We start from the raw sequence: 23,284 nt of genomic DNA, 5'->3' as shown, positions 1-23,284 counted from the left end.
GTCAGCTTTGAAATATCGTCTGTAATAACATACCATATTTGCTTACTGTGTGGCAAGCATGATTTCAAATTCTTTATATGTATCTCAGCTCATTTATTCCTTACTACGAATTTACGAGGTCCGTAGACTACATTATCCCTGTTTAGAGATGAAACAATTGAGATGAAACATCACAAAGCAGAAACTGGGAGAGCTGAATTAGCAGTTGGTGGTCTGGCTGTGGATTCTGTGCCCTTTACCTTGAAGTCCACTGCCTTTCAAAGGCACAGGAACAGTTTTTCCTGAAAATGAACACGACTTTTAACATATTCTATAGCATAAGAAATGATACATTTCATACACGATTAGTTATTAAATGTAAAGATCCGTGAGTGATCCTTCTGAAAGAAATCAGGGAACTTTAGAAAATATAAAGAATTAAACCATGGAGTGTATTTATTTACTTGAGCGATTTGAGACTTTATCATGAATGATTCTACAAAGAGTCAATAACTCTCAAGAGAGGTTAGGCTGTCGGAGCACCAGAAGGGAGACTGGAACGAGTGTTCTAATTGGAGCCTTGTTGTCACCTGATCGCAAAGACGGTGAAAACGCATATTAACCCATCAGCAGGGCCATTTCAGTATTGGTGGTGGTCCTTTCCGGAGGCTGAGATAAGCTGTGGACCCCTTCATCAATCTATACATAACCACACACAGGCAGCATCCTCCTTACAACATCTATTTTATGGCATTGTAAACCGATTTACCTTGAATCAGCAGCACCTTAAAAAGCGTCTGTTGAAGTAAGTTTGCCTTTTCTGTTTAAAAACTGATGTCTGTTGGTGGGGAGGGTAGAGCTCAGGGGCAGAGCGCGTGCTTAGTGTGCATGAGGTCCTGGGTTCAATCCCCATTGCCTCCATTAAAATAAATAAATAAATAATAAAAATACATAAAACCTAACTGCCCTCAGAAAAAAAATTTTTTTAAAAAATGAATGTCTACCAAAGTTCAAAAAATAAGTAGATATTGTTCAAATAATCTTTAATTCTTTCCACAGCTGAATTTCAGAGAAAGTGGTTCTATTTACCTTAAATAAAAGGTGAAACTGTGTTAGGACCTTGGACAAGTCACTGTGCCTGGTATTTTGGACATAAAGTTTCTTCCTGGTACTTGAGTGTTAATGCAATGATGCTTCTGTGATAGAAGCAGGGAAGCTGGGTGGATTGGCAGCATCAGTAAACTAAGCAGTGGGTTGTATTTACCTGCCCACGATGTGCTTCCATCATCTCGTGATGAGGACGTTACCATCCCCATTTTATAAGCAACAAGACTGAGGCTTAGATGATTGATAGCTTGCAGGTGTCCATGCAGTGCTAATTAATGGATTCTGGAAAATACCAGAACTTAAGTGTTTGGGTTTTGTTTGTTTGTTTGTTTTTGGTTTGGTTTTCTTTTTGGAGAGATAAAAATGAAAACTTGAGTACTTACTGCATGCCTGGCACTGTCTTGCTGTCTTGCGTGCTTTACAGACATCATCTCAAGCCCCAGGTCCTTAGCATTTTCACCATCAGGCGTGTAAGAAAAAGGAGCCTTTCACAGGAAAAGAGACCTGCCCCACATCACAGCTGGCAAATCACGGAACCTGGGTCTGGCCTGGGAGAGGCTGCGCTCCCAGCGGGCCTCCTGGGCCTCTTGCTACATCTGTCGCTGGGTGTACCAAGACTGTGCCGCCCTGACGATCCTTCACCCAGGTCACTTCTCAGGGCTGTTTATGCAGCTGCTAACTCTGAGACGTGAGATAACATTCCTCTGGACAAAGATAAGGCTTGCCTACGGCTTGCTATGAAAGCAGTGGATTCCCCAAGCTCAGTGTTTCACAGCTGTGACGCAGACCCACGGGCGTGTTGTCCCCGTCTGGGCCTGGCGGATTGTTCCAATGAGGCCGGAGGACAATGGGGACGTTGCGGCTGACGCTCAAGCTGCTTGCTTGCAGTGAGTAATAAATTCCTTCGTCTCTGACCCCGGAGTCCTGTGTCTTCAGTCAGCACCCAAGAAACAAATAATTGCCTAACTTTATAAGTAAAGTAACATCAAATCCCAAACTTGACAATCTGGAGTCTTGTGTCTCGCTCCAACACCCTCAGTTGAACAGCACTCCATTTACAAATTATCAGTGTAATTCGTGGCTGCCATTCACAAGCTCAGACGGTTCTGTAAAACGCATCAAAACCAGCTGTACCCCTGCCCGACCCCCAACCCCCAGCACGTTCCAGCTCCTTAGAGACCACCCACTTCAGAGACCTGTCTGGGATTCAGATACCTCAACTGATACAACATTATGCTCCATTTTTGAAATGTGTGAAATGGTCTGCTAATTTCCTGCAAAGGGAAATAACAATTTACTTCCCCTATACCACATTCCGTGTCCCCATAACTCTCCAGCAGTATTCAGAACCAGAGTTATATAAACATTAGTGGTTAAATTAATAGTCAGTGTTTACATGTTGTGAGTATGTGATTACCGTTCTTGGCTAAGCTGAGTACTCTGCTGTCATTACGGCTTGTGTGCAGTATTTCGTGTTCCCTGGTGTTAATAACTGTCTCGTCTTAATAATCACTTCTGTTTCTGTTCCCTGCTGTGCCTTCACACTCCGCAAACTCCCTCCCAGACCCGAGCTCCTCTCAGTGATGAAACACAGCAGGTATCAAATCTTGCTTTTCAAGGAAATCTTCTTTTTCTGGTCTTCCTCAGTCAGACACTGAACCTCTGTGTTGAAACTCTGGTTTTCAGAGCCTTCCTTTCCTGTTTTCTGTGTCTTAGTATCTAGACTCTATTTCTTGGCAGGTTTCTTCGCTTCGTCTTTCAAATATTCTACAATTTCCTCCACTTGGGTTTATTATTTGCTCTCACTGTGCTTGGAATGACTCACTTCTTTCCTAAAAGTATTTCATTTCTTGCCTGCTGTTGTCTCGTCTGTCCAGAGATTTTTTTTTTTAATGGTCTCTTCTGCTCCCTGCGTTTTCTCTTGAGTCATTTGTTTTCTTGTTTCTTTTATTTTCTTCTCTTTGCTCTTTATTTCCCCGTCACATTTATTCTGGCCTCTGCTCCGCTTTTGATCACTGTTCGTATTGTAGAATGTCTGTCTATGTTTAAGAATGACATAGCAGCAGGCGGTTCTCTGAGAAATGGTCTTCGCCAGAGGATGGCTGCCCAGATTTTTCGTTGGTGGCTCCCCCGTTATCTGCAGATCTTTCCTCTTGGGCATTTTAGGGAGAGCACCTCTCAGTGTGCAGACCTCCCATCACCCTCATTTTCTGGGTGCGATGCTCCTTGACAGATCCAGGTGTGCCCGGGGTCCCTGCCCCTGAAGCTCCCGGCGCAACCTCGTGGGGGTTTCCTGTCCTGCTTTCTGCCCTGTTCAGAAAGCATGAAGGTAGGTGCTCGTCTGAGGAACACAGGCAAGAAAATCAGGAGGGCAGGGCTTACTGTTGATCCTGCAGAGCTGACATCAATTCTTTTTCTTTTGTTTCTTTTCTAGCCCCTACTTTCTGAAGCCCGAAGTGCCTCAAACTTCTCAAAGTTTAAGGATATTACTTCCCTCCTTTTGTGTTCCCTCACTTTGGCTTCGGTTCCAATGTCCCTGTTAGGTCAGTTTTCACATGTGCATTCATTTTCAAGCTTCCTAAAATATCTCGTCATCACTTATCTGTCACTGCTTTCTTTCCCATTACTTTCATCTTCCTGTGTGTTAATGTCATTTTATTCCTTATGCAGTTTCTTTCTTTCCTTTGGTGGTTTTTAAGGAGGAAGTACAGACCAATGGGTAAGTTCAACAGGTCAGGTTTTCCAGGACACTCTGCTTCTTTTTTTAAACAAGCAGGAAAGCAGATCTCTCATGAAACATCACAGATGCTCCACTTGTAAACTGAACAAGTTTTTTTTTTTCCCTAGCACAACTTTTGTTAACAAAGAAACTGTTTGCCATTTGAAAATTTCAAAGTCTTGTGAGGTTTCCAAAAACAACTCACACAAAGTCCAAATTTAGTCCTTGATCAAGTGAGCCAGGATATAGCAAACAAAGATGAGGACCTGAGAGATACCACCTCTCTCACCTGAATCCATATGGAAAAGCAAAAGATGCAATTCTGGATTGTTCCATAGTTTTTCTCAAAATATTAGAAAAGTGTGGGCAATTCATAGTAGATAGAACCATTTTCCAATTCCAATAAGACCTGACATAAACAACTATACAGCCATGATCATACAGGACACACACACACACACACACACACACACACTGTATTTCAATCCTATCGATGGAAATCTTCTAGACATTATAATTTTGCAGAATGATTATTCCATGCTACCTGGGGATGTATTCTGACAACCTATAATACCCAAAATCTGTCTGAAATGAAAAAGCAGTTTATAATTAAAAATAAATTGTACCTTTCGCTAAGTTAATTTTCAAATTAGCAGGAAAAGAAGTCAACTTGCTTTGTCTGCCCCCTGTCGTGGGTCTCCTGATATCCACCACGAAGCCACAGCACAGGGGAGTCAAGCACCACGATGTCAGGTTAAGAGGCTCTGTCACTTAAAATACACGTGTCTGATCTGTAAGTAGTTTGCAACTCTGACTGAAAAACTCAAACAATATAAGCCTATATATATATAGTGAAATCTACCACTCACCTTTATTCCCACCCAAATTCTACTGCTCATTTCCATAGCTGGTCATTCTTAACCAATGGTTGGACATCCTTCATGACTTTTTGTGTGGATTCAGATCTATGTACATTTTTACGTACACAGTTCTAATAAATATATAGAATGTTTTAAACAAAAGTCAGCATAAAACATTGCCCTTAACCTTAAACATACTTTGGAGTCTCTTTCTCATGCATATATCTAGGTCTGTCTCTTGCAGGGCATTTCATGACGCTGGGTAGTCACTGTGTTCTATGTTCTTAATAGTGAATGAACAGGGTCTTTTGTTTCTCAGTGCTGCAGCGGGCATGTCTGTAAATATGTCCTGTGTACACGTGGACACATAATAATGTCAATCCTGAGATGCAGGATTTCTGAGTAGGGGGATAAACAAATTTCATATTTTACGTGCCCTGACAAGCCATCTTCCCAAGCAGTTAAGGTCAAGTTGTGCGCCTACAAAAAGGTCATTAGGCAACATTGAATCGTCCAGTCTTGTTAATTTCTGCCAATGTGATTCTTAAAAATAAAAATGTTTTCTTATTGGGTACTTTTCATCGTCCCCTACATCACTGTTATGCTTTTTGCTTGAAATGTCAAAGTTTAATTTAGAAAATTCAAGAGGAGAAGAAAAGTCTATTTTATTTGCTCATATTTCTGACGACAGTTTGCTTTCTTCCCCCTTGATGTCCCCTTCCTTCTTCTTTTATTGTTTCCCTTCTGTTTAGAAAACTCCCTTGAGCTGTATTTTCAGGGCAAGTCTACTTGTGCCAAATTCTCTTCGTCTTCCTTTATCCGTCAACGTCTCGATTTCCCCTTCACTCCTGAAGGGTATTTTCACTGGATACAAGATTCTAGGATGACAGGTCCCTTCCTGCAGCACTTGAAAATTACCTGTCCCGTCTTTGTGGTCTTTACGATTTCTGATGAGAAATTAGCTACCATTTCAACTGTATTTCCCCTGTAGGTAAGGTGTTGTTATTCTCCGGATGCTTCCAAGATCTGTATTTAGTTTTTGGAAGTCTGCGTATGATGTGACTTGGTGTGAATATCTTATTCAATTTCTTGAATCATTGCCTTTGTACCTTCTGCAAAAATTACGCAAGTTTCATCCATTAATTCCTCTAATATTTTTTGTAGCTCTGTACCCTGTGCTCCTTCTCTACGGAGACTCCAATGACATGAACGTTAGATCTTTTGTTATACAACCACAGGTCCCCGAGGCTCTGTCCTCCCCTGGCCCCTAGTCTGTCATTTCTGTTGGTCAGAGTGAATGATTTTTATTATCCTTACAGTTCACTGATTCTTTCCTCTGTCCTCTCCATTTTTCTCCTGGGCCCATCCACTAGGTTTATGTTAATTGTTGTGTTTTTCAGTTCTGAAATTTTCATTTGGTTCCACTCTGTATCTTCTATTTCTTTGCGGAGTCTTTCTATTTTTTCATTTGTTTCAAGCATATCGTGACTGCTCACTAAATCATTTTCGTCATGGCCACCTCAGAGCCTGTCTGGTAACGCTGACATCCTTGTCCTCTTGACGTTGTCAACCGTTGATTGTCTTTTTTTTCATTGAGCTTGAGAACTTTCTGGTTCTTCATATGGTGAATAATTTTTGGTTGAAGCCTAGACATCTTTATATTATTTTATAAGACCCCAGATCTTATTTAAATGTTCTCTTGGCACTGGCTGTCCCTGACGCTGCTCCATCAGGGCAAGGGGGTGTGGGTGCTACCATGTTGCTTCCAGGTAGAGGCAGACATCCAGGTTCCTTAATCAGCATCCACTGACATGTGAGGGGAGGGGTTCCTCGTTGCTGCCGGGTGTTCCAGCTCCCTGCGTGGACTCCCCGACACCATGGTGGGAGGGAGTCTCGTTACTGCTGGGAGATTTTGAAAGTCTCGACTCTCCCCTAGGACTCCTCTGAAATTCCTCTAGGATTTTGCCTGAAGGAAAGGAGAGGCCTGCTATGTTACTGCTCAGGGAAGATGGAATTCCTGGCTCTCCCCGTGATCTCCATGGACACCACGTTAACTACAGGCTGGTCGGAGAGGAGAGCCCAGCTCATTCTTCAGCTTTTCCTGGCACCACTTTGGCATGGGTGCCGGGGGACTCATCGCCGCCCAGCAAGATTGGCATCTGGGCTTCCCACTCGGCCTTTGCTGGCTTGAGTCACATCTTCTTCTGCGGTATTTGGCTGAAATAAAGTGAGATTCTGTCTTGCTAGCCTGCCCCTTTTCTAAGATCTGGAGAACGCTAGATTGGCTGGAGAAACCAGACTTCTGTTGGGACTCTTTCTGTCCGTACCTGTTGGTGTTTCCAGGTTGCTGACTTCTTCATCCTCAAGTCTGAAATTTATGAAGAAAAAAATAATCCCATGAATTCACTTCCGTGTTGCTTCTTGGGTTCCCAGTCCCTTAGTCCGTCTTCTCACAGCTGTCATTGGGAGTCTGCTGTCTATTTTGTGCTTAGTTTTCAGTTGTACTCAGAAGACGAAACAGGGAAACGTGTGTCTGCTCCATCTTCCCACTGCCTTTGACACTTACGGTTTTTAGTAATTTTCCAAAAACAGTTCACAGTTCTCTTGCTTAGACCTAGGATTCACCATTAAGTCAGTCATTCATATGGGCTTAAGTAGTGATGAGATCTGAAATCTCCCTTTATGCCCCATGTAGCAATTAATAATTCAGGAGCATATGAACACATGTTAGCTAGTTTTCAGAAATCTGGTGCAAGTGTCAGTTCACAGCAGAGTGATGCCACCTTGTCATTCTTAGGAAATGATAATATTGAAGGGAAATTTGCTCACATGAAATAGAAAAATGTGAAAACCAGATATAATGTATTGGGATACAGAGACCTGCATTATTCATGAAACGATTTTGTAGAAAAAAGTTTTCAAAATCACTAAGCTACTAAGATTACATTTTCATTCCCGTTATTTCTATTTCACACTATTACCTGCGAAAACAGCAACCATCCCTGAGAGTGGGCAGACGCACCCAAAATCAGACGTATCCATTCTTAATGAGAAGAAAAGTTAACAAAAGAGAAAATGGAGATATAAAATCTAAGGAATTAATATTCAGCCTAAAGCCCCAATATTAAATTTACCTCGATACTTCTAAAATATACTCCTGGTGATACAAATATTTTTGAAGCAGTTGTCTGTACCTATAAATAGAGCACATTATCTCTCCTAAGAAATATGAATTCTGGCCTTAATATCCTGCTTTCTTTTTTTTAAACTGAACTAAATGATGGAAATAATCATGGAAAATTTAAGATAATCATTTTATTTTACAATACTTTTCAGGCGGGACAGAAATCACCAAGTAGATTGCTGTACATAGGTATTTACTGAATTTATACCTGTTTGATATTTAATGAACAACCAAAATTGAATGATTCTAATGTTCGACAGTCAAGAAATGTTATTATTAGTGTTTACATTTTGCTATTAATTTTTGTTATGTTTTGGTATTAGCTTTAAAAGCCTACATGGTCTTCTGAGAAATGTATAATAAATAACGAAAATGTAAATAAGATCTTTCTCTAAAGGATGCCCAGAGAAGCTCAAGGAGAACTTAAAAAAGGCATATACCTGAAATAATTCATGGAAAGTGGATTCCAAGCAAACATAAATATTTCTTCACCTATAAATATTTAAAGGAAGTATGCATACATAAAAATGCAATCACAACATGTGATTCAGCTACATCCAGTGTGCCTCTGAGCCACGCACCAACTTGGCTGATGTAAGAACCTGAGCCATTTGTTTACAATAGCGGGAACTGGGATCTGGATCTGGACCTTGATATGTTGTTGCTGATTAAATATATTTAGGAAATGGTATATTAGAGGAGCTTAAGTGGAACAATGAAAGCACTTACTCAAAAATTTCAAAACACTCACTAAAAACTAAAGAAAACGCTACTCTGTTTCACTGAAATCAGAAACTTAAGTCCATGGCTTACCTTATTGAATAAAGAACATTTCCATTCTTGAAAATTCTTAACAATTTGTTGTCCGTAGTCACTTCATGAAAGTTGGCTCCCTTTTCGTTGGCAAAGAACAAATCAGGTTTCCAAATGGAGTCCAGCATGGACGGGTCTAGGTCCAAAGAGTCGTCAGGGTATTCACTGTAGGCAAGACGAGGGTCGTTCCACTTCTGACGGAGAAAGATATTCACTCTGTAATCCTGTGATGACAGAAAGAGGGGGAAAGCCTGCTTTAAAAAGTTTAGAACCTTAAGTGTTATTCTCTGGGCTTCTCTGAATCATAACAGAAGCCACGGACACCCTTGTGAGCTTCCTGTACGCCTCAGCCCTCCCTCATTACCGCCACCAAGGGTCACCCTAGTTCTGAGGCTTTGCTTATGTTTTTGGTGACCTATATGCCTGCAAAGAAAAGGCCACAGGAGAACACAGTTTTATCATGCTTACATTTTGCGTTTCCACTCAAATTTTACCCTCTTGGTTTGTTAGAATAAAATATTGGATTGCTGCTAGACACTAGCATAAAGCAGTTTCAGCTCTGCATTTATTATTTAGAACCATTTCTTTTAGTAGGTATTCATTAGCATCCAGAAAGCACTCAGAGAAATTTTCTTGAAAGCTGTCTATTTTGTTAAAATGACCATACGTACTTCCCTTTACAATGAAGACACATTTTCTCGTGTTTAACATAGCATGTAAGTTCAATGAAATAGGTGATTTGGTAAAAATAAAAGGTGGTTTGGGAATGATACAGGAACATTATTGCCAGTAATCCCTTAAGATGTGACCTATGAGATTTCCCAATTAGACCTTTCATAGTTCAGTTAAGAGTCAAAGATAATGTATAGAATGGCAGAGATTGGTAGCCATGTGTATATGTGGCATTTGTACTCAGTATATAACATAACCAGTATCTATGACTTGATACAGTTTTCCTCAGAGACTTGAAATAAGCAAATTAAACACAGACTTCATTATAAGCATGAGTAAAGCGAAGGTTTTAAGAAAGCTTCATTACCATGGAAAATAGCCAAGGCTGGACATACTCAGAGGAACTGAATATCAGTTTTCATCTATTTTTTTTATTCCTCGAATACCAAATTTCCATCATCAGAATAGAGTAACTGAGCAATCACAAAGAAGGCTTCCATGATGTCAGACCCAGGAGATTGCCTGTTTTTGCAGGTCCAATTCGGAGTTTGTAGTGTTTACTTATTTTTATTGAAGTACAGTTGATTTACAGTATTGTGCTAATTTCTGGTGGACAGCACAGTGATTCAGTTATGCGTGTATATACATATGTTCTTTTTCATCTTCTTTTTCATTACAGGTTATTACACGCTATTGAACATAGTTCCCTGGGCACCACAGTAAGACCCTGTGGCTCATCTATTTTGTACACAGTAGTTTGTATCTGCTCATCCCACACTCCCGACTGACAGTGAATGTTACAAATGTGCATGTTCCCTTGATCATTGCGCACTGAGACGCCTGCCTTCCAACTGTAACTGAGGTTACACATCAGATGATGTTTTTTTCGGCTTGCTAGGTGCCCCATGTATCTTCCAAAGGGACAACAGAGCAGCGTTCACTTCAGCTTTTTACCGCAAAGCTCGTGATAATGTGGAAATCTCACTGGCCACAAGGATCTGCAGAACCCGTAAACGGGGATAGATGACAAGCTTCTACCAGCCCAGGACAGGCCCTCATCTCCCCGCCTAGGGTTCAGAGCACCAAGACGCATAGCTCCATGGCTGGTGCCCATCTCTCACTTTTCTGCAACCTGTCTGTCAGCCTAACTGTTACTAAACAAATCAGTGATCAAACCGAAGTCAGTTTCTCTCTGCCTGACCTCTAGGGGAAGCCTGAAACAAGACAGGTTATAATGCTGCCTGCCAGGAAAAATCACTGACTACTAAAGAATTTCCTTTTGGACCAATTCTTAAGATATATTTTTTAAATGAAATATGTTTCTCCTGTAACTAATTTACTGATTGAGAACACTCTAGAGCTGTTCTCTGCCGTGAAGCTAAAATAAAAGTTCTTTTAAGCTGCAGTATATGTAATAAAATTTGATTGACTCTCCTCATCCTTATTGCTTTAGTGATAAACTTTATAGACACCATCTCAGATCTTCCAGGAACACTTTTGCTCCAAGAATGAGCTAAAAAAAGACCTTTCAGTTTCTGTTTCTAAATCACACAAGGACAAAGTCAACTGTCACCTGTCACCAAGGCCAAATGTTACCCCACATCTGTTGTGCTCTTTCTGTAAATAAGCAGAACTCTCTTTGTTTGCTATGTTTAGGTCTTTGGTTTAGGGCCAGGGTCCAAAGAAAAACTGAAAAAATGACTATTTCCTGAAAACCCAGAAACGTCAGTTTTAACAGCCCTCCCAGTTTGGGATTTGATCTGCACGCTGAGATGTTTCTCTATCAAACAACCACATTCAGCATTTTCAAAGTAAATTTTTAGGCCTAATTCCTCAAAGCCAAGGTATCCCATTTATGCTCAGCAACTGACGATGTTAATTATTTTTGAATCCTGATCATGTGTGAAAATGTCCAAAGAGAAGGGTAAAAAAAACACCAAGCTCCTTTAGCACAGGGAAATATATTCGATACTCTGTAATAAACCGTAATGGAAAAGAAAAGAAAGGAAAGAGTAAATAAAATGGCGCAGTGAAATAGCACACCCTAGAAGGAGTCCTTGTAACTCAGTTTGAAATAACTTGCTTAGAATAAGGCTGTGGACCGAAGAAAGAACAAGCTTTGTAAAACAGAGTCCAATGAATGTGTATGCAGCATATGCAAAAAAAATTTAAGTAGACTTACTAAACCCAGTTTAGAAATTCAATCATTCTTTGACTACACTTGAAACAAAGACTAAGTGTTTCATTAGTGGAATTTCCCCTGTTCACCTGGGCTGTGCTTCTGTAAGGGTGAAAATGTAGAAAGGTTATATGTGAATTTAAAAAAAGACAGTAGTAAGTATAAGATGATATATCATGAGAATGAAATCAATATTTTGTATCTCACATTTCTAAAATCTGCACATACATTGGATTCATTCATAAGTCTTATAAAGGTCGCTGAATTGACATTTATATTTACAGAATCATAATATTTTAGGACAGACATTAATGATTCCTTTTCCCTACAAACTTCTTTTTGCTGTAAATATACATTTTTGCAAACCCTTCAGAAGTTAATTTTATGTTTTCATCATTTTTGTGTGTTGCATAATTAAGCTATTTTTCAATGTCATACCAGCACGTTATTAATATTGTCCAACAGTGATAGAAATATTATTTCATAATATAGAAATTCTAATTTTGACATTTTAGAAGTCAAAATGTATTATAATTATTAAAATAGAGTGTAGCACACTATTCTAATTACTTTAAATTAATTGTGCAGGAAAACACTTGGTGACCAAGTAAAATGATGTATCACGTTTGGTTCTGAAAATAAGTATCCATTAAAATGTGGTTTAAGTTCCATCTGTACGTCACATAGTAAATAACAGACCCACACTACATTTTCTGATCCAGTATTTGAAATTCTTACATTATGAGGTACAAATAAATAATAATTCTATTAGGCAAATATTTTAAAGATTAATATACGAGGCTCAGAAGTATGTCTTCTTGGGATCAAATAGCAGCTCTCTCAATAAATAGCTTTCTAATCTCCCTGTGCCTTGTTCTTTCAACTGTGAAATTGGGATATTATAATAGCATTTCCTCTGATAGGGTTTTTGTGAGCAGCGGGCCGATTCACATAAAGTGTTCAGAACCACACTCATTAAATGTTAAGTTTTTAGACCCTCAAAATTAGAAGCCATATTAAATAGAAATTTGCTTGTACTTTCTGTTTCTAAATTAGTTTTGAAGTCCCAGGGGCATTTCGATTTGAACTTGGGATATTTGAATCTGCCAGAGAAGAACCTGGGACAGATAACTGCGATGTTGACATCTGGCGAATAGTGTCTTTGAAGGTTTGCAGAACTATCATGATAAACTTGTTAACTTTTGTGTTTCAACATTTCTATACTTTTATGTTTTCTGTCTTTATTCAGTTGCTCCTCCTCCCTCTTTATAAATACACACACATACACATGTATTAAATTTGTCTGTTTGAGTGTGTAAAGTCCTTTCCCATCATAGTAAACGCAGCTGTTAACATTTCACTTTGTGTTAGATGTTACCCTAGGGGCTTCTAGTTTACTCCTCCTACCCTCATAGCAAATCTATGGGTAGGTGTTATTATTTGCTTAGCTTCACGGATGTAACTATGGGACAAAGATACCCTCAGGAACTTCATCGGGATTACACAGCTGATACTTGGCAGAGCTGTTATCCAGACCCAGGGGTTCCGGTTTCAGGGTTTAACGATATACTGACTACATGATATACTGCCACTTATGGTTGCCTTGTACGCAAACCAAACATTTGACGAACTAATACAGAGCTTCTGGGTTTATGTGGTTTATGTTTGTTTGCTTGGGTAAGGAATTGGGGGGTTCACTGATCAGCATGTCCCCTGATAGGAAATTTCAAGCACCAAGTCTAAATGCTCTCAGATTAAATCTAATAGTTGCCACGGTGTCATCTGCCCATGACAGGTACCCTGTTGGGAGACCAAAGTTAGTAGAAAGCACAACCCAGTGTATCAGCTAAAATGACATACAGAATATTACTTTCATCTTTTGCTGTCTAGTAAAGTATATGGAGATTGCTAGAAACTGATGGAAATTAACAATTAGAAAAAAAGCAGAGAAGTAATAATCATCTAATATTAACAAAGTTAAGTGTTTCTCTTTCCTATAGTCCATAATCCAGCTAATTTTTATTAGGTTTTTTTCAGGGGGGATTAGGGTTATTTATTTTTGGAGAAGGTGCTGGGGATTGAACCCAGGACCTTGAGCATGCTAAGCACGTGCTCTACCACTTGAGCTACACCCTCCCCCTTAATCCAGTTAATTTTTAAACTCCCTGGTATTTTTAGGCAACTTCTAACCCAGCAGCCTACCCCTCTTTCTCCTTGCCTTCTCCTTGCCGTCCCATTCCCTCGTTTCTGCCCTTTCCTCCCCTTCCTCCCCTGTTTCCCTCTGTTTCTGCATCTCTGTCTCCCTGTCCCCCCGCCCTCACTCACACACATGCGCACTGGCCCGCCCGCCCCGCCTCAGGTGCTTTTAAATTCTACTGTTACAGAGCCAGGAAGACATAGCTGCAGTCCTACCACTGTTGATATCTTGATGCCTTTGTTTTCTTTCTTTTCTTTTTCCCATACAGTTTCACATAGTTGAAATTATGTCGTACTTGGCGTTTTGCCATCTTTTATTTTCACTGAATGTATTTTATGCATTTCCTGGTATTCTTGATCATCATTCCGATGGCTATGTGATGCACTTTTCTTATACAAGCAATTTTTCACATGATTGATTAGGGTCTAGTGCATATGGGATTATGCTATTTGTGAAAAACTTAAATGTGGGCATTTATTTTCAATCAGCAAATACATTTTTGCTTTATGTCTCAATAAATCTGAGCAAAATGTAGGAGTATAAAGTATTTCTAAAAAAGAATATGCCAGACATATCAGCAGATATCTCTAAAAAATGTTTCTAAAAGCAGATAATATTTCTAAATATTTTTTTGAAAATATTATGGTAAAAATAGTCATCACAAAATAGCACCAAAATAAACACCATATAGCACATTTTTTTCTGAACACTTGAATGTTTTCCAATTGATTATAACATTTTTCATCTAAAATGGGGTTTGTAGTGGTAATTGTCACTGCCTTTCTTATTTATAATTTGATTTAATGAGAATGGTTTTACAAATTCAACATTCAGTATACTCATTCATCTTTGGCAAAGGATATTCTTTTCCAGGTTAGAGAATTCAGTTTCTAGCCCCATTTTTGAAATCGTTGGTGATGTTCTTGATGCTGTTGTCAAGAGGTGGTACTTAACCTTATTAAATTACTGAAAAAATTTTTGAGAGTCATATGAGTTTTCACTTAATATAAAATTTACCCCAGTATGTCATTCAACAAATGTTTATTTATCATATATTGCCAACCTGGCATTTAGTTTAGTGCTTATGATACAATTCTGAAGGATAATCTCTGCTGTCAAGCTGTTCATTATGTTGTAGAAGAGAGACTGTAAACAGATGATTACAATTTTACATTATAAGTGCTCTGTTGGAGGCGTGCACAGCAAGCTACGGAAACACAAGGAAGGGGGAGCTAATAGGGACCAAGGTGGGAGGCTTAGGGAAGATTTCCAGAGGAAAATCTAACTGGGCTTGGTCTTCAAAATGAAAAAGATTTAGCTGGGCAAACAGTAGGGGCATAATAAAACATGTCCTGTAAAATATTGGGCAGAAAATCCAGGAAACACTATATTTTTGTATGATCAGCATAGGAATTTGGCTGAATTTTAATGTTATAATTTATTATTTATTTCATTTGGCATTTATTGCGCACCTTCTGTGTAGCAGGCAATGTTCTGAGGGTTATAAAATTAAATTATGCATTTTGTCTGCCACCTGGAGGCAAAGAGTCTAGACAAGGAAAGGGATGGAACACAAGATGAATAAAAGCAGGGCATGTGGAAGGAACAGACTATGTAGGTAAGAGCTCTGCTGATTTTCACCTGGTGTTAGTCTTCTGAAAAATAAAACAGTGTGAGAAAACAAGTCTTCAAGATTTCATGTGATATATACATACACACACATATATATCCTTCCACAGAAAATTACTTTCTGGATAATGTTAATTTATATATACTTTTCTAAAGCATTGCTGTCTTACAAGAAAATAAAAGGATTCTTTAAAGACAAAAATAGTAACAAAAATAAGAGTGAGCTAAGTCCAAAGTGACAAATAAAAATGCCTGTATTGGGAGACTGAGCCTTGGGCCATTGCAAGGTGGAAAAACTGAACCTGTGACTGAGGATTAATTAATTAGATCCTCGAGATTATCACAGATTAAGTTCATTCAAATATGAACTCATAATTACAACAATATTTTATCAAAAACAAAAGAAAGCAGACATGAGCAGACATGGATCCAATGGAAATAGCAGATCAAGAATAGAAAATAAACATGTAAAATGTATTTAAAGAAATAAAATATAAAGTCAATAATAGGAAGCTGTAATACCAGACATAACTGAAAAATAATAGAATAATAAATTAAATAAAAATACAATTATTGAAATTAAAGATTTAATGGATGTGTTAAATCATGTAAATTAAAAAACAGCTGAAAAGAGAATTTGAGTAGAATACAGAGCTAAAGAAATATCCCAAATTTAAATAGTGGGAGAAAAGGAAAAAGGTAAATTTCTTTTAATGTTAAGAGTCTTTTAGGATAAAATGGGGAAGCCTACAGTAATCTACATCACACTGGGATCCCAGAAGGATAAATTATAATAGAGAAAGCCAGTGGTCAGGGGAAGTGACAATTAAAAAGCATTATATCAAATAATAGGCTATGTTTTATACTTTTAATTAAATAAAATATAACTATGCAGATCAGACATAAATGATAATATGCAAAAGTGGAAATAGTTGCAGTGCCAGATGAAGGAAGGAGTTGTTAGTGAAATTTTTTCAGCTGGATTTCTGACCTCCAGGACTGTAAGATGATACATTTTTGTTGTTTTAAGCCACTAAGTTTGTGGCAATTTTTTACAGCAGCAATAAGAAATGATACATATTTTTCATTGACTTGCATATATTCTCATTCTCATTTTTTGAAGAAAGTTCTAGAACAACAGATTTTTTTTTTTTTGCTAGTCACTCAAGAGGGTAGAACATTTAAGGCAAAAAAAAAAAAAATCACTGGATTCACAGCCAAATGGGAAGAAAATAACTCAGAATCTTTCCTGTTTTTAAGAGTCCTAATCAGAGATCCTGGCTAATTTCAAAATGATCAGAAAATAACTCTCCTATTTTCCAAGAAACAAGGATAAAGTGCAAACTTCCTAAAGAAGGTCTCACCGGTTTAGTTTTGTACCATTTTCTAATTCTGAAGTACGGTACAACACGAGGTCCCCAAGCCTCACAAAATGCAGAGCACTAATAGTGAACAGCAGAACAATTGCTCCTAATGTCAACCCCGTGACATCCCCCTGTGGCTCCTACCACCTGCTCTATGGACCCCACCACAAGGAGGGTGGTCCTCTGGGACCACTGACTCGGAAATAATGGCCCACTGGGAAAGTGCATTCCAGTTCTGACTTACTAAACCAACAGGGAAGAAAGCAGTTTTCTAAGAACTATTCAGAGACTCGGAAAGGTTATTTCAAATCTCCCCTTGACTTCTTCATTATCCTTATGTTTAATGATTCTCCAGGAAATGGCAGAATTATTTTAAAATTACAATTGTTTTTAAAGAAACCTAATTATGTACCAAATCGGGAAGCATATAAAGAATTCCAAAGAATTGAAGTAGATTCTCAAAGATAAATAGAAAATGAAACACAAAATCGATCCCTGTTTTTCAGAATTTAAGAGGCTCTTTCTTATAATAATAGTATTTAAAGGAAACAGTTGCTTAAATTCATATGATTTATCAGGGTTGGTCAGAGCCTAAGTGTGTTGAGTCAATGAAGTAACACTCTACACTTCATTCAGCGACCTCTGTTTCAGACGTGAGATGTGTCTTAAGTCTGCTCAGGCTACTATAGCAAAATGCCGTAGACCAGGTGGCTTGTAAAAAACAAAAATTTATTTATCACAGTTCTGGAGTCTGGAAGTCTGAGATTAGGGTGCCAGCTCTCTGGGGATCTCTTTATAAGGGCATTAATCCCATTCATGAGGGTTCCACCCAAAGATCCAACCCACTAATACCCTCACCTTGGGGGATGGTTAGGATTTCAACATATGAATTTGGCTGGGGCCGGGGGAGAGGACAAAACATTCAGAGGATAGCAAGATTGAAAATTAAACCACAGCAGAGGCAGTAAAAGGCTATATTCATTTAGAACACTGCCCAGTGCTCACACTCCACGGGTAGAAGTTCTGGGCAGGTAAGCTTGGGCCACGAGAACATTCTTCAAGAAGCTGATAGAGATTTCTTTCAATAAGTATGGCTCCTCCAGTTTGAGGATGCCTGGCTTTAGAGATAAAGACCCGCACAGAGCCAGTACTCCTAGCAATAAAAAGCAGTCATTGGTGTTGCTCTTTGGTTGGAGGGTACCAAATGATTCTCTGCCTTAATGCGCTCATCGCGCTTGTAGGTTCCACGTATCTAGTGATGCTCGTCTGCCTCCAGTGCTCACTTCTTGCATTCCTACTCAGTCCCCCTGTGAGTGCAAATTGTATGCCCAGTGCTCAGCCTTCTCACAGACTGGGCTGGACAGCAGGTGGAATGTTTTGTCTCCTTCACAGCAAGTTGTGCCAACAAACCTACAGATTGAGGGAAAATGGCATCATGTCCTGCCTCATATTTCTGCCCAGATCAGTTCCTGAACTTCTGTTTGCTCCATCCGATATTATACCAGGTAGGAAGAGGAAGTTTATATGTGTCCCTGGCTGAAGCAACATAGACATGGAAATTCTGTCCCTACCACTTCCATTCCTGACCCCAGATTTATATCTAAAATTTATACCCTACATAGAATGTGCTCACTTGTTCACTTTATTTCTACTTAATGTTAATCACACAATTTGCATATTAAAATGAATCACAGCACTTACTAATTTTCAATTTGTATATTTAATGACATGTAGGCAGTGATCTGCTTAGTATTCATTTTTTGGATTTCCATTAAATAATTGTTCCACTACTGGAATATATGATTTGGATCAGAAAAGATCCAAGTCTTTTGGAAAATGAACCATTGTTTGGTCCTCAAAACATCCTAATGTCAATCAACATTATAAGAGCTCCTCAAATCAAGCAAGAAGTTCTAAGGACCCACTAAAAGGAAGAAAACTTTTCTGAGGATAGCTGAGAGACATTTCACACTTGAAAGGATGGATAATTGCACCAGAAAGTAAGAATTTTGAAGCTCTTCGAACTAGTGTTCCCGTAAACGTCTGACGTAAACTGGATTATATTTTATGCGTTTTTTTTCTTTAATTTAAATTGTGGTCAAATACATGTAACATTTACCATCAGTAACAGTTAGTACATTCACAACATAGTGTAACCATCACCCTGCCTAGTTCTGCATCATTTTCATCACCTCAGGAGGAAACCCTGTGCCCATTATTAGTCACTTCTCAAATCCCCCTCCCCTCTAGCCCCTGGCAACCACTAATCTGATTTCTATCTCTGTATATCTGCCTGAATATTTCATATTAATGGAGTTATACAATATATGGTTTTCTGTCTGACTTAATACACTTAGCGTAACATTGCCAAGGTTTGTTATATATGTGTTTTTAAAGTGTATTTTAAAACACATAGAACTTCACACCAATCAAAATGGCCATCATTAAAAAGTCGACAAACAATAAATGCTGGAGAAGGTGTGGAGAAAAGGGAGCTCTCTTACACTGTTGGTGGGAATGCAGTTTGGTGCAGCCATTATGGAAAACAGTATGGAGATGCCTCAAAAAACTAAAAAAAGACTTACCATATGATCCAGCAATCCCACTCCTGGGCATATATCCAGAGGGCAGTCTAATTGGTCATGCATACAAATTATTCCAGTAAATATTGTTCTTAACATAGAGGTTTAAAATATAACTTTTTTATTTTAATCAATATTTCAGTTTTCAGTGGTTTTTCTGAAAAACTTCTTACGACCTTTGGAAATCTTTTGATTCATGAGGGCTTATATTATATATTATTTACTACGACATGGTAGCAGTTGAATAGTAAAAGAAAAAAGTTCCACTTTGGAAAAGTTTTAGTGAGCTAAATATTATATGTTCAGGATGAAATTAAATTATATGTGGAATGATGTTTTGCTTCTGAGCACTTCAGATAATTCTTAACTAGCTGTTTGTTGATTTGGAGATTGGCCAAGAAGCTGTGTGAAGGCTATTCATTGCACTTTAAAGCTGTAAGAGGAATTAACTGCTTTTAGAAACGATTATTGATGACTGCAGCCTCATTTAGGATGGCTCTTGAGAGAAACAGACGAAAGGTTTGCTTCTTCTGCATCAAATGAAACAACCACTTAAAAAATCCACAATGTACTCTTACAACAATAGTATACATGCAACCCACCAAAATCAGACTTAAAAGGAAAAGGTAATCAATCATTAAGTATTTTGTTTCTTGAGTAGAAAACACTACACATTTTAATATTTCTGTATTTACAGACATTTGGGAGTATGCATTAGGGCATGGGGTATCATCAGAGGCAAAATATAAGCTGACAAATTTCCACGTGTTTTCACTTTTTATAAAATAATTGGCAGCCTGTGGGTATGCTCTTCTGTTAGAATTTGTAAACTTGAAGACATACTTTCTTGATTAGATGCAAGTTCTAGAGTGGGTTCAGCACAATTGGGATGCTAAAACTTTTAGAAATATTTAAATATGATTTTTCCATTTTCCACCTTATAATTTTGTCCTGGCCCATTTCTGAATCTACTGACATGTTATTTTCTCTGTGAAATCAGCTTGATATTGATACTTGAATACTTTCATGACAGGAAAATTATTTTAAGTGATGAGAATGTGTGGAATAAATTAAGTGTCTTCCCCAAAGCCATTTTACAGCACAAGAGCGAAAACTGAGATCGCCCCAATTTTCATTCAGGCCCTGATCCCTCATTGCCTGGCACTGAATACGCTGGTCCTGCAGGTGCTACCATCTCAACGGCAGAGTCTCTTTTATGGTGGTTGATTATTTTCTCCTATGTGCCCAATGTCCATCCACCAGCTGCATCCCATTGAGTAACTTCCGTGGAATTATGTGAAAAAGTCCCGGAAGACCTGCCCAAAACTCTGACCTACAAAACTGTGAAATGTAACAAAAGGTTTGTTTTTATAAGCCACCAAGTTTGGGGGTAGTTCGGGATGGAGCCATAACTGGACTGGAGTTAGGTGACCAGAAACGTGTGCTGGAGTGAGAAAAACCTTAACAAGTGTGCAATTAATTCACTTTGGAACCAGGCAGCAGGCAGAAGCTGGAAGGGCTTTGGACACTGCTGTGTTGGTGGAAAGGATAAGGAGGAAATTGCTATTAGAGGATGAAAAAAAAAAAAAAAACCACCCTTGTTTCGTAGTGGCAGAATGTCTGGCAACACTGTCATCTCAGTCATGTGGGAAACAGAAAATGCAACTAATGAACTGTTGTATTTGGCTAAGGAGGTTTCTGGGCAAAATCTTAAAAATGTCACTTCACTTCTCTATGGGTTCCGGGGAAAAATCTTCTAAGGATGTAGCTGTGAAACCCTGTTTTATCCTTCCGAAGATTGAGAAGTTGCCTCATGAATTTTCTCAATGCAATTAAAAGGTTTCTAAGAATCTTAACAGCATTATCCCACAGAATTCTGACTCCCAGTCCAAGGTGGAGATGCAGAGGAAAGCCATAAAAATGGTCAGAGAATTCAACTGGCAGAAGCACCGTGAAGTGGACAAGGACCATTCCAAGTACAAACAGCTTAGGAGGTTCTCAAAGTTCTGTGGGCAGGAGGTAGACTAAAAGGCAACTTAGCAGCAAACATGGCCCTTTTTTTTTTTTTTTTACAAAAAAGTAAAGATGACTTAGAAGGCAGAACCCAGAGCCCTTATGGTGGTGAAGTCAGATCCACAAAGAAATCACTTGCAGGGAGCATGGCTGGGCCCTCATCATGCAGCTGAAGGGAGGGTCTTGCCTAGACTTCCGAGTTGCTGGAAGCAGTGACTGCAGTGGGCTCCCGACACCCCCACTTTTGAAGAGGAGTGTCTACCACAGTTATTCTGTCCTTACATCACCTTTGAATGCATGCTGACATGCCAGTGTATGGGGTAGAGGTCTTACATCTTAAATCTAAAGATCCTTTGATCAAGAGGAGCATCATCAAGATCTGCCCTTTGGGAGTCTGATTTACACTTGGACCTGATTTCTATGGCAAGACCCTAGAATTTAAGACAACGCCATAATGGAATAAGGAAGCTTGTCGGGGGGTGTATTTTGTGTGTTGGAAGAATGTGAGTAATTTGTCACCAGGAAGAAGATTATGTCTAATGAAAGATGGCCAGGAAGTCTGGCAGCTTTCACCAGGTCTCCTGAAACACTCTGGAGCAAGGAGGCTACCCAGCCGTGCTGGAGGCCACCTGGGGGTGCTCTGGTCAAAAGTCCTTGCCGAGTCTAGACTTCCAGCCATCCCCACTAAAACACCTGGTGTTACTGAAGCCATTTTGAACACTTCAGACAAACCGATCCTCCAGATGAATAAAACTGAATGGCTTGTGTCAATGACAGTGGAGTAAAAAGTCACCCAGTTAATCTCAGTCCAAATTTCTGAACCACATAATTATGAGATGTCAAAAAATGGTTGTTTTTTAAGCTGTTATATTGTTAATGTTGTTATACTTCATTTTTAATTCAGAAAAATATACATTTACAATCCTAACAAATGCATAGAGGTGTGTAACCAACACCATAATCAAGACTCAGGGCAGACTCCTCACCCACAAATATTCCTTTGTGCTGCCCCTTATGGTTAAACCATCTCCATCCATACTTATCCATCTAGTCCTCATCCCTACAGTTTTGGCCTTTCTAGAATATCGTATAAATGAAATCATACAATATTTAAACTTCTGAGTCTGCTCTTTCACTTAGCTTAATTAATTGTGTGTATCAGTTTGTGCCTTTCGGTTGCTGAGTAACATTCCATTGTATGGATGTACCAGCGTGTTAATTCACCCACTGATAGACTTTTGGTGATTTTCAGTACTTTTTGATTATAGATAACTCTGCTGTACTCATTTTATGTATAATCCAGGGATATGCACAATGTATATAAACAGATGTACAGTGTATCTGAATTATTAAAATTTCATGGGGAGGGCAATAGGGGAAAAGATGTCTCAAAAGTCTCCTAAAGGAGGCTTAGTGGGGAAAAAAAGTTTGAGAAACGTCGCCTTAGAAAAAAACTAAAGAGAAAAAGGGATAGAGAGTGTATTCATTTCTTCCGTGTCCATTGTCAAGTTTTGATTAACCATATCTAATTTTATGCTGCACGAGTGAGGAATAGTAATTATCTTTATGGCGAGTTGAAGTATGATAAAGAGTAAAAATATATTTGGAATCTGAATTTTTAGCCTTTTTAGTAGCCGCTTCTTGGGATGTGTATGTAACAAGCATGTAACACAGGGCATGTCAGAATGGCCAGTGAGCACTGAGAGATGGGGTGAGCAGAAACCGCAGGAGGACCTGGTGTGGCTCTGGGAAAGAGGAAGCCAGTGAAAGAACAACTCAAAGCAAACAAAATGACTTCCACCAAAGAAAGGGGTTGAGTTTCATCTCATCAGCTCCGAGAGGGATCTGGCTACTCTCTTATTCCCTCGGGAAGGTGGGGGAGTCATGGGCCAGGCCAAAGGCTCCTGGAAGTCTGGAAGTGAAACAACATCACTGCCTAACACCACGGAAGGGATGGAGGCAACGCCAGTGGAAAGAGAACGAGAC

General features: G+C 39.0%; 1 protein-coding gene across 1 annotated transcript in view; it reads right to left on the bottom strand.

The window, feature by feature from the left end:
• The window catches only part of GLRA3 (glycine receptor alpha 3), a 140,001-nt gene that overhangs the window by 56,708 nt on the left and 60,009 nt on the right, over window positions 1-23,284 (bottom strand). The window contains exon 4 of the mRNA XM_010995137.3: window positions 8,663-8,886. Coding sequence (XP_010993439.1) covers window positions 8,663-8,886 — 224 coding nt within the window. The remainder of the gene's footprint in view (window positions 1-8,662; window positions 8,887-23,284) is intronic.

Source organism: Camelus dromedarius, chromosome 36 (assembly GCF_036321535.1).
Source record: "Camelus dromedarius isolate mCamDro1 chromosome 36, mCamDro1.pat, whole genome shotgun sequence".
NCBI lineage: Eukaryota > Metazoa > Chordata > Mammalia > Artiodactyla > Camelidae > Camelus > Camelus dromedarius.
The sequence above is the reverse complement of the archived record's forward strand: the minus strand, read 5'-3'. Positions and strand labels throughout refer to the sequence as shown.